Here is a 15,116-nt window from a genome sequence, read left to right on the forward strand (position 1 = left end):
AATATACAAGACAATTGCATTTTAAATATTTGATTGACAACAATTTAATTTTGTACAGTCTCATGTCTATTGTTCACAATTTGACGCTTCATTCAGCAATTTAAACACGCAATCAGCATAGGAATACTAATAAATAGAACGTAACTAATTTGCACATCTTATAATACCAGCTACTGTGGACTCTGTAGATTCTATCTCATATTAAGTAGACTGCAAATGCACTTAGCACCTTTTATTAGTGCCAATTAAATGAAATTCTACAAATAGACGTCGAGATAAAGATAAGCTGAGTACCAGACCGAACCAGATAAGCCGGAAAAACAATTTCACAATGCTGAATGTCACTGAAATCTGCCACAGAAATCTCAGGCGCTTGTGGTTAGTCAATGTGCGGTGACAACAGTCGAGTGTGGAATCTCAGAGTGTGCAGCTCAAGTGTAGGATGACGCAAACCAAGCTACAGATCCAAACAAAGGAGAAGCCAAAGGAGGAGTGGGGAAATGGATTAGAATTTCTCTTTTCCTGCATCTCACTGTCGGTTGGATTGGGAAATATCTGGCGATTTCCCTACATTGCCTTTCAGAATGGCGGCGGCACATTTGTGATACCCTATCTAATTGTCTTACTGGTGATTGGAAGACCTGTTTACTATTTGGAGATCTCGCTGGGTCAGTTTCGTGGTGGAGGCGTCTTGCGTGCCTTCGATCTGGCTCCGATTCTTAAGGGAGTGGCAGCCGGACAAGTTCTGGCCACTGGCGCTTCCATAACTTATTATTCGAGCATTATGGCCTTGACCCTGCGATTTCTGCTTGCCTCATTCAGTTCGGTGCTGCCGTGGAGCAGCTGCCACGAGAGCTGGGGCAACGACTGTCATGATGGCAACTCCCTCAATGCCACGGGAAAAATGTCACCCGCTCAGTTGTACTTCGAGTGAGTCAAAAGAATCGTGTCGTCGATCGATCGGCAAATCACTCATCGAGTATGAAAAAAATGGACAGTGATAAAAAAAATAATAATTTTCCAATTTTTACGCAGAATCAAAATTGAGGTCAAATAATGATTAAATTGATATTCCGCAAGAAATTCGCTTAAGATTTAACAAAGTTATGACATTTTGAAATTTTTGGAAGGAAAGAGTATTGAAAAAATGGACAGTAAAGGAAGAAAAATTTAGTTATCCAATTTTAAAGCAGAATAAAAATAGACGCCAAATACTGATAAAATTGACAATCCAGAAGGAAATCGGCTAAAATTTGGCAAAGTTATGACATTTTGAAGTTTTCGAAAAAGGGTCAAGGGGAGAGTATGGAAAAAATTGACAGTAAAAAAAAAACAATTATTTTTTCCAATTTTGATGCAGAATGAAAATAGACGCCAAATAATGATAAAATTGACAGTCCGGAAGAAAATCGTCTAAAATTTGGCAAAGTTATGACATTTTGAAGTTTTCGAAAAAGTGTCAAGGGGAGAGTATGGAAAAAATTGACAGTAAAGAAAGAAAAATTATTTTTTCCAATTTTGATGCAGAATGAAAATAGACGCCAAATAATGATAAAATTGACAATCCGGAAGGAAATCGGCTAAAATTTGGCAAAGTTATGACATTTTGAAGTTTTCGAAAAAGTGTCAAGGGGAGAGTATGGAAAAATTGGCAGTAAAAGAAAATTATTTTTCAATTTTGATGCAGAATCAAAATAGACGCCAAATATTGATAAAATTGACAATCCGGAAGGAAATCGGCTAAAATTTGGCAAAGTTATGACATTTTGAAGTTTTCGAAAAAGTGTCAAGGGGAGAGTATGGAAAAAATGGACAGTAAAGGAAGAAAAATTAAGTTTTCCAATTTTGATGCAGAATGAAAATAGACGCCAAATAATGATAAAATTGATAATCCGGGAGGAAATCGGCTAAAATTAGGAAAAGTTATGACATTTTGAAGTTTTCGAAAAAGAGTCAAGGGGAGAGTATGGAAAAAATTGACAGTAAAGAAAGAAAAATTATTTTTTCCAATTTTGATGCAGAATGAAAATAGACGCCAAATATTGATAAAATTGACAATCCGGAAGGAAATCGGCTAAAATTTGGAAAAGTTATGACAGTTTGAAGTTTTCGAAAAAGTGTCAAGGGGAGAGTATGGAAAAAATTGACAGTAAAAAAAGAAAAATTGTTTTTTCCAATTTTGATGCAGAATGAAAATAGACGCCAAATAATGATAAAATTGACAATCCGGGAGGAAATCGGCTAAAATTTGGAAAAGTTATGACATTTTGAAGTTTTCGAAAAAGTGTCAAGGGGAGAGTATGGAAAAAATTTACAGTAAAGAAAGAAAAATTATTTTTTCCAATTTTGATGCAGAATGAAAATAGACGCTAAATAATAATAATATTGATAATCCGGGAGGAAATCGGCTAAAATTTGGAAAAGTTATGACAGTTTGAAGTTTTCGAAAAAGTGTCGAGGGAAAAGTATGGAAAAAAGTACAGTAAAATATTTAATTTTCCAATTTTGATGTAAAATCAAATTAAAGTTGAGTTGTACATTTTTTAGATTTCGATTTAGATCAGTGTTGTCAAATAATTGTTTTTTTTTTTTTTTAATTTTCCCAAGGCGTGAGATTCTACATGAGCTGCCCAATATTGACAATGGTCTTGGTCAGCCCAGTTGGCAGCTAGTTGCCTGTCTCGCGGTTGCCTGGCTGATCATTGGCGGCGTCCTCATACGTGGCATCAAGAGCAGTGGCAAAGCCGCCTACTTTCTGGGCGTGTTTCCATATGTCGTGCTACTCGTGTTGTTGCTACGTGCGGTGACTTTGCCTGGTGCCTGGGATGGGATTGTCTACTTTTTTAAGCCTCAATGGCGAGAGTTGCTTAATCCACTTGTCTGGTATGCAGCTGTTACCCAGGTTTTCTTCTCGTTGGCCATTTGCTTTGGCACATTGATCACCTACGCCTCCTACAACAACTTTAATAGGAATGTCTACAAGTAAGTTAGATTGTAGGAGATCAACTGAGATCATTTTAAATTCTAAACAACTTTCAACTGTACAGCGACATTGTCATCATCACAACAATGGATTCTTGTTCCTCCATAATCGCTGGTTGCATTACCTTTGGCATTCTGGGCAACTTGGCCAAGCAAACGGGCATCACGGACATTGGCAGTGTGGTCAAGGGTGGCGCTGGATTGGCCTTCATCTCGTATCCGGAGGCCATTGCCAAGTTCGAGTATGTGCCACAGGTAAGCTATCGAGAAACCGTTGCGCCTTGTGCGCTCTAAAGCACAACTACCTAAAGATGTTCGCGGTCCTTTTCTTCCTCATGCTCTTTGTCCTAGGCATCGGCAGCACGGTCGGCATGGGTTCCTGCATCCTGCGCGTCATACGCGACCAATTTGGAAAGAGGGCCGGGCCCAGTTGGGCGCTGGCTGGCGGTCTGGCAACGCTGGGCTTTGGTGTGAGCATCGTGTACATGACACCCGGTGGACAATTTATCCTCAATCTGGTCGATTTCTATGGCGTCTCCTTCACGGCATTGATACTCGCCATTGGCGAACTACTCGCCGTCTCCTGGTTCTATGGTAGACAAAATTTGATATCCTTTTGCCGGGTTTCCTTTAACTCTTCTCATTTCTCAGGTGTGCGTCGCTTTTGCGCAGATATCAAATACATGATGGGCATTGAAACCGGCTGGTATTGGCGCCTCTGCTGGGCCTACATTACACCCGGCCTCATGACAGCCGTCCTGCTCTACACGCTGTTCGACATGTCCGCCCTAACGTACAAGGGCGTGGCATATCCACAATTAGCACATGGTAAGCCAATTAAATAAATTAGCTTAAATTGCTTGCTAGTTCGAACATGAGCTAAACAATTTATTTGTTTATTTTATATACAAATTAATGAAAAGTAAACATTTCATATTGCAAAAAAAATAACAAATACTTATAAATACAAATTTAAAAATAAAATAAAACAAAAATATTCCCTAATGCAAAAATATTCAAAATATTTTAAAATACAATATCGAACATCTGAGATATAATATAATTTTCTCAGTTTCGAGTTTATCATAATTAAACACAGTACAGTTTGATATTCAGCTTAGTTCTGCTTTAAAAGTTTATTTATCGTACAATTGTATACATTCTTTTTCTATATTTGTATTTATTTCATTTTTGTGCCACATTTGGTTACTTTGGCAAAGTGTAAACACACCGATATTTTCAAAAACATAAGTACAGGGTCTCGAAAAGTGAAGTTTAGTTAATTCAAATTTTACTCAAGCACACAACTTACTAATTTTTCTAAGTAACTTATTTAATTTTTTTTGTTCAGTGTTTGGTTGTTGCCTGGCTGCCTTTGGTCTGTTGCAGCTGCCCGGCTGGGCATTGTATGCTGTGTACAAGCGTCGCAAAACCGGCGACAGTTTGTGGCAGGTAAGTTTAGTTTGGGTGCTGCAATTATCCGTGGGATTTCAAGTAATCAATGTGTGTATTCAATTGCAGGGGCTTTGTGCTGCCTGCCAACCTGCCGAGAGCTGGGGACCCGCCAATGCGCAAATGGCCCACGAATAGCTGAGAGAGTGAGCAAACGCTGCGTATACGCAATGTGCGTGTGACTAGATTCAATTTTAGAATACATACTTTCATAATAATAATAATGCAATATTTTGACATGGGTCATAAGAACTAAAAGCACAGAGTTTATTTATCATTAACTCAAATTGCAGCTGCAACAACAACAACAACAAGAACAACAACAAATTGAAAGCAACTGCCACAAACAGCAAATGGAAGCGAGTCAAGCAATGCTTTTAATTACCCCTGGGCGCAACTTGTACCACATCATGTGGCAAGTCAATGGGTGGAGAAGGGTGGGGCGGAGCGGGGCGAGGCTGCAACTGAAGCTGCGCTTTGTGTGTGCTTCAAATGTCAGACATGTCGGCAATGCGGAAATGCGCAAATATCAAATGAAAACAAGCGAGTAAAGTGAACGGAACGTAAATAAAACATTTTCCTAGCTGTTGTTCAACGTGCTCATTTAGAGAGTGACAACGAGAGAAAGAGAGAGGGAGAAAGGAAGCGAAAGAGATATAGAGAGAGGGAGTCAGGAAGAAGGCAACAACTGCTTCAGGGTCACAAATCAAAATGCCAAACAGTATGCAGTATGTATGTTCATACACAGAAAAAAAATATTCTAAATTCAAGCTTAAAATACTTGATTATTATCATGTACTGTTCAAGTAAGTATTCAGTATATTATTGTTATTTTAAGACAATATGTGGATAAAATGGCAACGACTCAATTAATTTTTTTTTTCTGTGTATATACACGTATATGTGTGATTGTTCAGTGTAAAATTCTGTGTGTGTGTGTTTGTGTGTGAGTGTGTGACAAAGTTGAAATGTAAATATGCAAAAGCGAAGCGTGTGAAATGCTTTTCAGAGTTTGTCGTCCATTTTGCAAACTGCAACTGTGCGTGTGTGTGTGTGTATGTGTGTGTAGGTTATTGTGCGCATCAGTTGTCAAAAAGTGACAGTGTTAAATTTTTTTCATTTACTTTCTCCCCTCCTCCCGCTAACGCTTTCATACATAACACAGACGACAACAACAACAATAAGAAGAGGAACAACAACAAATTGAAGTGTATGTTGACTTTGACTGACGCGTTGTTAGCCGTGAAGTGTGTGTGCCCAGCAACGTCACAACCAACTGACATTGCGTGTCTTTTGCTCAGCTGGCACACCCACAGCAGTAACTAGCACACACACACACAGTCACAACCAACGCACACACAAATAGAAATACACGACATGTTGGTTGCGTTATTAGATACCCTGTAACTAAAGGGTTGGCAAAACGGCATAGCAAAAAGTATAAATGAATTCATTGCGAAACCATTTTACAGGCTATCAAAAAACTGTATATCTATTGCTTTTTACAGGGTATCTGCATACTAAACAGCTGCAAGAAGACTAGCCCATAAAATCTAACATTTTTTTTATTTTAAATTTAAAAACAAACTTTAACAGGGTATCTATAAACGCTCAATTAATTGATAACGCATAGCATAAGCTGTTCTTCAACTTTCACAGGGTATCTCCTAGCTGAGGAGTTTCAAAAAAAATATTACATAAATTTTAGTTGGCTGTCTAAATGCAATCAAAACTTTCATAGGTTGAGCTACTCTTTAGCTATCTTCATGATATTTCCTTAATGTAATGATTAATTAAAATAATTTAATTATGAAACTTTGAGTAATAGAATATACACGTACATTAACTGGATATACACTGTGAATGCATAATTTTATTTACAACTTGGCTTTAGAGGGGGTGTTTTATAGCTAAATAATAAATTGCAGAAGATACAGTACATGAAATGATACTTTAAATAGAAAACTGTCGTGTTTGACTGAAATTGTAAGTTAAGCTTAGTTTTTTTTTACTTAGTTTTGAGCTAATATCTAATGAAATACATTTAAATTTTGCATTTTGTTCTAATTGTATTTAAACTTAAACAAATATTTTTTTTTCTCTGTCAATAATTAAAAAATTGACCTCATACAGGATATCTCAAAGCTGTCAATATATAAGAATTGCATAGTCATAACTACTCTTTAGTTTTATACAAGATATCTTCTTGAATACAAATTTTATTTTATAAAACTCTAGTTGATTCGTATCATAGGCTATCTTTAAATTGACACGATTTTATAAAGCCAACTTTATAGTTACTCTTATTTTATTACAGGATATCTTTTAACTGAGGTTTTTTTTTTTTTGCTTTATTGCTCTAACGATGCGCGTAAATCTTGACATACTTTTTTCTAACTGGGGGTGTCACCAGCAAAAGGGCGGACAAACGCACACAGCATACACTTAAATATTCTCACAGACAGACACACTCAGACTCACGCACACCCACACACGCACACACACACACACACACAAATCCAGCCAAACACACATATGCGTTGGCATGTCTTATTAGTAACGGGTAAAGCTTGTCAGTTCAAAATGCTTTGGCTCAGCTATAAAGTATGCTTCATATTCGTGCAGCTGTCAGCAACACACACACGCACACACACACACACACACACACATAGAGAGACAGACACATACATTTACATTAGACTAGAGCCCCAACTGTCCACAGTTGACTGGCCATTCATCCAATTTCTGCATCCATTTATGTAAAGTGGCTCGAGTTGTTGAGTCAAAGCTAAAGAACATCTGTGACTGCAGCGACGCTGACGCCGACTGCGACGCCAACTGCGACTGTGACTGCGACGCCAACTGCGACTATGAGTTACCTGAAAGAAAACTTCAAATTTTTTCTACGCTTGCTGACTCCAGTTGCCTTTTTGATAATGAATATGAAAGCAATGAATATGAAAGCAACTGCTCACTAAATTTATGGCAAAAATGTGGTTTTTAAAACTTTTCTTCTTCTTCTTCTACTATTGGCCCTACACAGTGAGTGGCATGTGGCATGAGACATGAGGCATGAGGCAAGTGTAGCAACTGCAGCCATCACATAATAACATACGATTGAACCTAAAACGTTTATCATGTTCTGCTTGAAAATCTACTGACTGTTTGCTGCCAGTCAACAACGTGTCGTATACTTAATATCTTGTGCTGTCCACTTTCCTCGCCCTCCCAAAAAATGTTTAGCTTGTTTCAGCTTGCTGTCTCTAGTCAATAGACAAGTTAAGTGTATAGCAATTGAAATTTAATTGCATTATAGTTTAAGCATTCCTGTAGATCGATATACCAAAATTGTGGCCGTATTTCGTGAGTGCGTTTAAGAAATTTGACCTTATCCACATGCGCTGTCATTACAGATTAATTGAAATAGTTGTGTTGGCAACTTGCTCAACAACTTAGTAATTAGCCAAGTGATGTTTAAATATGCATTATCCGATTAGTTACTAAGTGAATCAACTGTCTAGACAGCAGAAAATTATGTCTGCTTCTTATACGCTGGCAAAAAAGGGGTTGATGCTAACAGACGACACTATTAAGTAATATATACCTAGTAAGTATGTTTACCCAAGTCGGTTTATCTGTTTGTCCGTACGAGCACCAGAATCTCATGGACTTAAAGGGCTAGAGCAACTTAATTAAGCACACAGATTTAATTTTTTTATCTTACCACACTCACAATTTGAATATATACTTTTTTTGGCGAAGTGAAAATTCGCATAAAATCGCATAATTCTAATAGTAGGCTATAATTTTTAAATCTGAGCCTAAGTTTATGCAACACTTTTTATAACGTAGAATTATTATTAGTTTTATTTGAGTAACAGGAATCTTAAAAGATTCCTTGAATTCGACAATAAAGCTCTTACTCTTTATTATCTAACTTATTTAATCTTACAACGACCCAAACTATACCCTTAGTTTTTTAAATAAAATATTCCCTTATATCAAATTCAAGCATGCCTTTTAATCACACCATGATCGAATAAATATAACGTTAGTTATGGCCGTTTTAAGTTTTCAGCATTTTTTACATAGAAAGAGCTTAAAAATAAACGCAAAATAAAACTTATTTTATTATCTAATTTATGGCTTTTATGAGACTATTGCCGCTTATCAGCGTCACAATAAATTAAAGACGTCGACTCTGATGGATGCCCACGCTGTCAGCCCCCTCTCTGCGACGCCTCTGTGTCGGCGCTGCTTCTGAAGCCAATTACGCTTATTACATAATTCAAGAATAACGGCAACATCAACAAAAACAACAACAAAGGCAAGGGCAGTTACCGTGAAGATAAACTAAATGAATGTTGCTCAACAATGTCAGCAAAAAAGCAAAAGCAACACGAAATCGAAGACCAAACGAGAGTTGCCCTTGAGACGGGGCAGATTTTTGCAGGAGGGGCATATATATATAAGGGTGCTGTTAACCTGTAGACCTGCAGAGGGGGCTTCAGCTTGAGCTGGTCGACTGACCACAGGAGCGCACAAAAAGTAAAGTCAAACAATTAAGACGACCTAAAAGCCTTAAGAGCTGTCACAATTCTTAGACAAAAAGCCGCTCCCTTCTCTTGGTCACTCCCACAAACATTGGGCCAGGAGAGGGCAGGAGACAGCCTGAATGTTCTACATAATGTGGCGTCAACTGCAGAAATCTATAGACAAAACTTAAAGGAGTTTCACATGCGTGCTGACAACATAATGCGAATAATTTCGAAAATATTTGGCCATGTCTGCTAATGTCTATCTATATCTAAATGCGTGTGTGTGAGGTGTTAGCCAAGGAGTCATGACAAGCGAGCAAGGGGAGCAAGAGGAGCGAAAGGGGGGATAGAGAAAACCAGCGACAGTGAAATCCTATTAAGAAGTTTGCTATCGCAAATTAAAATCTAAATACGCCAACCAAATGACGGCGACGTCTGCGCCACGGGGCAACCAGAACAAAAGGCGTTGTGAATCCCCCTCCCCAAAAGCCACATCGACACTGCCACGCCTCCACACACACCGACACACCGACACACACACACACACACAGTCTGCTTACATTTTGAATTATAAGCAAAGCGCAAATTTAATAAAGGTTGTCCCTAAATATACACGACAAGGCATCAAGCAGACTAAAGACCACACAAAAAGACGAAGACGTAGACAAGTACACAGAAAAAAAAAACAATCTAAAAATCAAGCATAAAATTCTCAATTTTTATGCAGGATGTTATTGTTAAATTAAGACAATATGCGGATAAAATGGCTGTGACTCAAAAAAAAAGTCAAGGAAGCGTAAAATATTAGATCAAGTATCCAATTTAAAAAAAATTTTAATGTCAAAATCAAAAAATTGTGCTGAACATAAATAAATTAATACTTTGTACTTGGCTTAAGAAATTTCAGAACTACCGTACTTCTGACACCGGATTGAATTGATTTTATTTCGGAGTACCCGATTCTTTTTTTCTGTGTAAATGACGAGCCATATAGACTATGACAATGTCAAAGAGCTTGTGCACGCAATGTAGGCGTGGCAGCTGTGGCCCTGGTCACATCAACACACACACACACACACACACAACGCACAACGTCAACGACGACGGCAAAGTTTTCACTTTTATTTTTCATTTTGCTTGACTGCCAAATGGCAAAAAGTTTTGCTTCTTTTTTGCCTTTCTTGCGCTGCCATTCGCAACTTTAAGCCTTTATTAAATTGTCAGAGTGAGTGAGTATGTGTGTGTGTGTGAGTCTGTCTGTAGCACAACAACAGCAACAATTGACAGCAAAACAAACGATTGTCATTGTCAAGTGTGTGCGTCAACCTTTGAACCCGCCTGTGGGCATAGCCTCCAAACGTGTCTCTGTCTGGCTGCCTCTCTCCCTTTCTCTCCCTTTCTGTGTTGCATTCTTTGTGCGTGTCTCCCCTTGGCATGCTTTTGTGCTCTCGTTTTAAATTGAATTGTTAATTTTTGCTTACCCTTTTTACATCATTTGCGATTTTCTTCTTTTGCTCTTTCTTTTTCTGGGAACCTTTTGTTAAGGCTTTTGTGCGCGCTACATAAACATTGCCTGTCAGTGACAACAATTGACATTGCTGCCCCATCGAACTGCAACAGTTTGTGGCAATTGAAACAATGTTTAAAAAAAAAAAAAAACAGACAAGACAATAAAACTTTGAAAGTTTACCTTATCTATACTAGTACAGCCTCCGTTGTTATTTGTAGCCATTTGTCTGCCACCATTTGCATATTCCGAGGTACTATACAGTTTCCGTTCCTGTTTCCATTTCGTTCCCCGCTCACCTGTCCCCATCGCTCCTTACCGCATTGTTTGCTTTGCGCTGCTCCATTCGCAACCTCTACCCAAGCGCATAAATCAAGCGCAAAGCACAAATATTTTTCCAGTGACAACAAATATATAATGACCTCTCTCACCCTTTTAACTCTCTTCTATCCTATTTGTATTCCTATCCCGTCCACCCACCACTTGGCAGTTGTACCTGTCGGTTGTTGACTGCATTCATTGCTATTCCATTTTCTTTTTTAAATGCTCTATCAGTAGATAAAACAACTTTGTCGTAAAACTTGTGCAAATGAATATGTTAATGCCTGGGATTGTAAATTCCTTCAGAAAGTTAACAGTCTAATGCTATATTAAACCCATACTCAATTTAAGTGTAAAAAGAACTTCTTTAACATTTTATAGCATACTTTTTTGGGCAGACTAAAGTTATTAATCAGTGGCGCCTTAGAGTATGCTTTAAAATTCTGGATATCAAATCTAATGTGTACCAAAAAATTGTAATGACATTTGTTTTAAAGACAAGGTAAAAATTTCAGAAATATCCTGAAATAAATTCGGTAGACTTTTAACCATAGATTTATTAATTTTTCTGCTTTTTTTTTTAATAACAAATTAAAATATAATAAATTTAAGCATTTTTTGGAGTGTTAGAGACTTGTATAATAGATGCTAGAGTATCTAAGTGTCTGCCTTCCTTTTTCTCCGGTTTTTCGCACTATTATTTGCCGCTGCTGCTGTGGCGGCTGCTCCAGTTTTTCCTGTTTTCCGTAGCGACGCTGAGGCTTGCGCTTTACTGATTTCGTTTTGATTACGGCAAATTGTTTTTAGTTTGCCGTCGTTTCAGGTTCCTCTTTTCTTTTTTTTCCTACTACTTTTATTTCTATTCCACATTATGTGATTTGATTTTCTTCTTCTTATTTTTTTATTTATTTGCTGCGTTGAGTTTCAATTGCGGGTTTTGTGCAATTTTCCGCTCTGGCTTTTTGCATTTCTTGCATATTACTCGTAATAAAATATTATACATTAAATCGTCATCAGCGATCAAGTTTCATAATTACTTTTACGAGCTTCCCAACCCCTGTTGGGACATTACTTGCCTCTTAATATCCCTAGTAACTCCTATGCAAATAAAAATGGCGTGTGCCGGCGTTGAGTTCATAAAATATGGATATAGACTTTCTGTTTGCTGTGTAATTTGGGTGGAGAATAAATGAATATAGTTAGGGGAATGTCTTATGCAATAGATTATGTCGACACCGGACATATTTCTGTTGGTTTGCCCCTGAGGTGGGAAATGCTGGGACTCTGTTCATCATTAGCGGCAGCTAATGAAAGCAATTGAAGTACTGCTCGATTTCAAGATATCACGCTTAGTTAACTTTAATTAGACAGGACTTTTTCGGGTTCTAACATAACCATTTATTTGCTGCGTTATGCAGGGCATAAAATGCGCAAACATGAAAATGCATTCAGCAGCAAAAACATTTCTAAATGCTCGAATAACAAAAGAAATGGACGAGGTCACAAGGCACGTGCGAGAGTTTTCAAAATGGCGCCCGGGACAGTTACAACAACAGCAGCAGCAACAGCAACAACAACTAAATTAGTCGATGTGGATGCAGCTTTTTGTTCTGCTTCTTCTCTTTGTTCTGGCAAGCCCTATTGTTGTTGTTGGACTGTTAGTATTGTTGTTGCTGTGTCCTGGTTAGCAGTTGCTTTACAGTGCCTCTCACTTAAGGGCATTATATTTGCAACTTTTTGGTGCACAAGTTTTTAATGAAATCAAATTCAATATGCAAGCTGCAAGCTGCTAGCTGCGTTCTAAAAGGAAAACTGCAACCAAGTGGCAACTCTAAAAATGGCTGCCTAATTAGATGCCAAATTAACTTAAGTTTGTTTCAATCAAGTTTTGTTTTCTTCTATATTTATTCTATTAACTACCATCAACCAGCTGCAATTATCATTCTAAATAAAAATTACACCTTATTGGCAACGCTCAAATGGCAATACTGAAAATGGCTGCCAACTTAACTTTAGTTGGTTACAGTCAAGTCTAATTTTTATCTGTCTTTTTGTCAAACACAATTATGAAACGTCTCTCATTTCTCATCTCTATATATTTTCTATGTTTCTCTTTATCATTTCTGGTTGTAATGCAAATTGGTTTCTGCTGCGTTTTGCGCATCTGTGTCAGCTGTCAAGTTGACATTTGACATTCTCTATGCAACAAATATCAATTTCAATTTTACGAGCTGACAAATTGCATTGAAATTGCGTCAGAAATTTAAATGAATGTGAACAGAAATGAATAACAACAACAACGTAGTAACTGTGTGGCAGTGTAGGGCGTAAGGGCGTTAGGGCGTTCGGGCGTGGTCGCAATCAGCGATCAACTAAGCAAATTATTGCGTGGCTCAATGTCAATGTGGCAACTGTGGCAACTTTAATATGCGCTGACTTATGTCATATTCATGGGCTCGCAAGCAGGCACACCCGCACTCACAAACACACACACCTACACACCCATACAGCTACACATATGTGAAAGAAGCGCGCTTCGATTAAACAAACCCACTCAAATATGCATTGACATTGAGGCAAAGACAAAAGCCAGCCGCAAGTCAAGGCGAGGCATGTTAAGGTGGCATGTGTACACTCGTATCACAATGTGGCACGCACACATGACGACAAGCTGCAAGGATGTGACATCCAGTTGCACTCACTGTAGTCTCTGTAAAGGTCAAATTCGAGATGATTGCATAATATTTAAATAAAGATACGTTTCCGTTTCCGTTTCCGGTTTGCAGTTCCGTATCCGATTTCAGCTACTTTCTGCTGGCTAATTAAAGAGTTATCGCTGCAATTGCATAAGCCAAAAGGAAAGAGTCAAAAACTCTCCTTCTCTCGCCGTCTCTCTCTCTCTCTCCCTCTCTCTCTCTCTCCCTCTCTCTCTTTTGCTCTCTTTCCCTCTTAGCTGTCAGCGACAGTTGCAAATGTCAACGCAATGTAATGCAACATGGAAGCGGCTCAAGGATATACACACACACTCACACACAAATACAATGAACACACTGCGTGTGTGTGTCTGTGTGTGTGTGTGTGTGTGTAGCGCTTGCGTAACGTAAAAGTAGCCTTGAACTGCAGCCTGACGCTTTCAATGGATTTGCATTCCATGCGCTGCACACACTTGACAAGGTCACAGGGGAACAGGGGAACACAGCAAGAAGAGCGTTCGGTTTACAGGCAAACATGTGAAAATGCATACAAAGCATTCATAAGTTATATGTACAATAAATATTGTGTGTCTGCATTTGTTGTACTGTCAAGTTGCAAACCGAAATGTCAGAAAAGTGTCGCAAAGTTTTTGCCTAATTGGCACTCGAACAAATGCAACGAAAGAGAGAGAGAGAGCAGTAAGAGTAAAAAGGAGCAAGCAAATCTCGCGATTGCCTTGCAATCGGTTGCTGCTTTTTGGCGGCCAGGCAGCAAACATGCAATATAATAACGGTTAAGCACGCAGAGTCAAGCAAAAGTGGAAGCAGAAAAAAAAATGAACTGATAGCAAAACGTGCGAACAAAGAGAGAGCACAAAAACTGTGCACAGGCAAAGGAGTGAAGGAGTCAAGGAGCAAAGCAGAAAGGAGCAAGGAGCAAGGAGCAAAGCAAGCAGCCGAAACAACAGTTGGGATAATGACGTCAAATGACGAAGAGAGCGACAGAGGGTTGCCAGATCAACAGCAGTAACCAAAAGCAAACATTACTATAAATATCATTTTATTAAGAGCTACAAATATAAAGATTACTTATAATTTAACGCACTTATTATTAGTAAGTTAAATAAATTATGATAAATAAACAAATTTTCTTATATTTAATTAATTGCTTTTACTATTTATTTATATAAACTTATTTAATTTAGTTATAGTTTAAATTAAATATTTATTATTTAATTACATTTGATTCTTTAATTGTATTTATGGTTTAATTAAGTCAAACGTAAGCTTACTTATTTAACTGTTTACTTAATTAAGTATTTATGCTATTGTCAGTCAGTCAATCAGAAAGTTGGGATTAGAAGTGTTGCCAGATCAACAGCAGCGAAAAAAAGGGTTTCAGCATCAAGTTATTTTTCTGTTTCTAAGCGCTAAATATAACTTTTATTTAACTATTTATTACAGAATATATGTTTTGATTAAAACGTATGTATGTTTGTATTTATGCTCTTGTCAGTCAGTCAATTAGAGCAGCTTTTACCATGCATACATATTACATTCTAATGGCTTTAGTTTGTTATTGAAGTCACCCTCGCACACACACAGACACACACACACAGACAC

General features: G+C 37.8%; 1 protein-coding gene across 2 annotated transcripts; it reads left to right on the top strand.

The window, feature by feature from the left end:
* The first annotated feature begins 357 nt into the window (after positions 1-357).
* LOC117784587 (sodium-dependent nutrient amino acid transporter 1) lies at positions 358-4,692 on the top strand. Of its 2 annotated transcripts, XM_034622352.1 has the most exons (7): positions 371-930; positions 2,608-2,982; positions 3,048-3,237; positions 3,294-3,576; positions 3,634-3,810; positions 4,334-4,434; positions 4,504-4,692. In XM_034622352.1, the coding sequence occupies exons 1-7, from the start codon at positions 443-445 to the stop codon at positions 4,570-4,572; spliced, it is 1,683 nt and encodes a 560-aa protein (XP_034478243.1). In that variant the 5' UTR covers positions 371-442; the 3' UTR covers positions 4,573-4,692. The 2 variants fall into 2 exon arrangements, 1 of the variants encoding a protein (XP_034478243.1); XR_004617434.1 differs by lacking the exons at positions 4,334-4,434; positions 4,504-4,692 and having other exon boundaries at positions 358-930; positions 3,334-3,576; positions 3,634-3,773.
* Positions 4,693-15,116: the final 10,424 nt, after the last annotated feature.

Source organism: Drosophila innubila (genome assembly GCF_004354385.1).
Source record: "Drosophila innubila isolate TH190305 chromosome 2R unlocalized genomic scaffold, UK_Dinn_1.0 1_C_2R, whole genome shotgun sequence".
Taxonomy (NCBI): Eukaryota; Metazoa; Arthropoda; class Insecta; order Diptera; family Drosophilidae; genus Drosophila; species Drosophila innubila.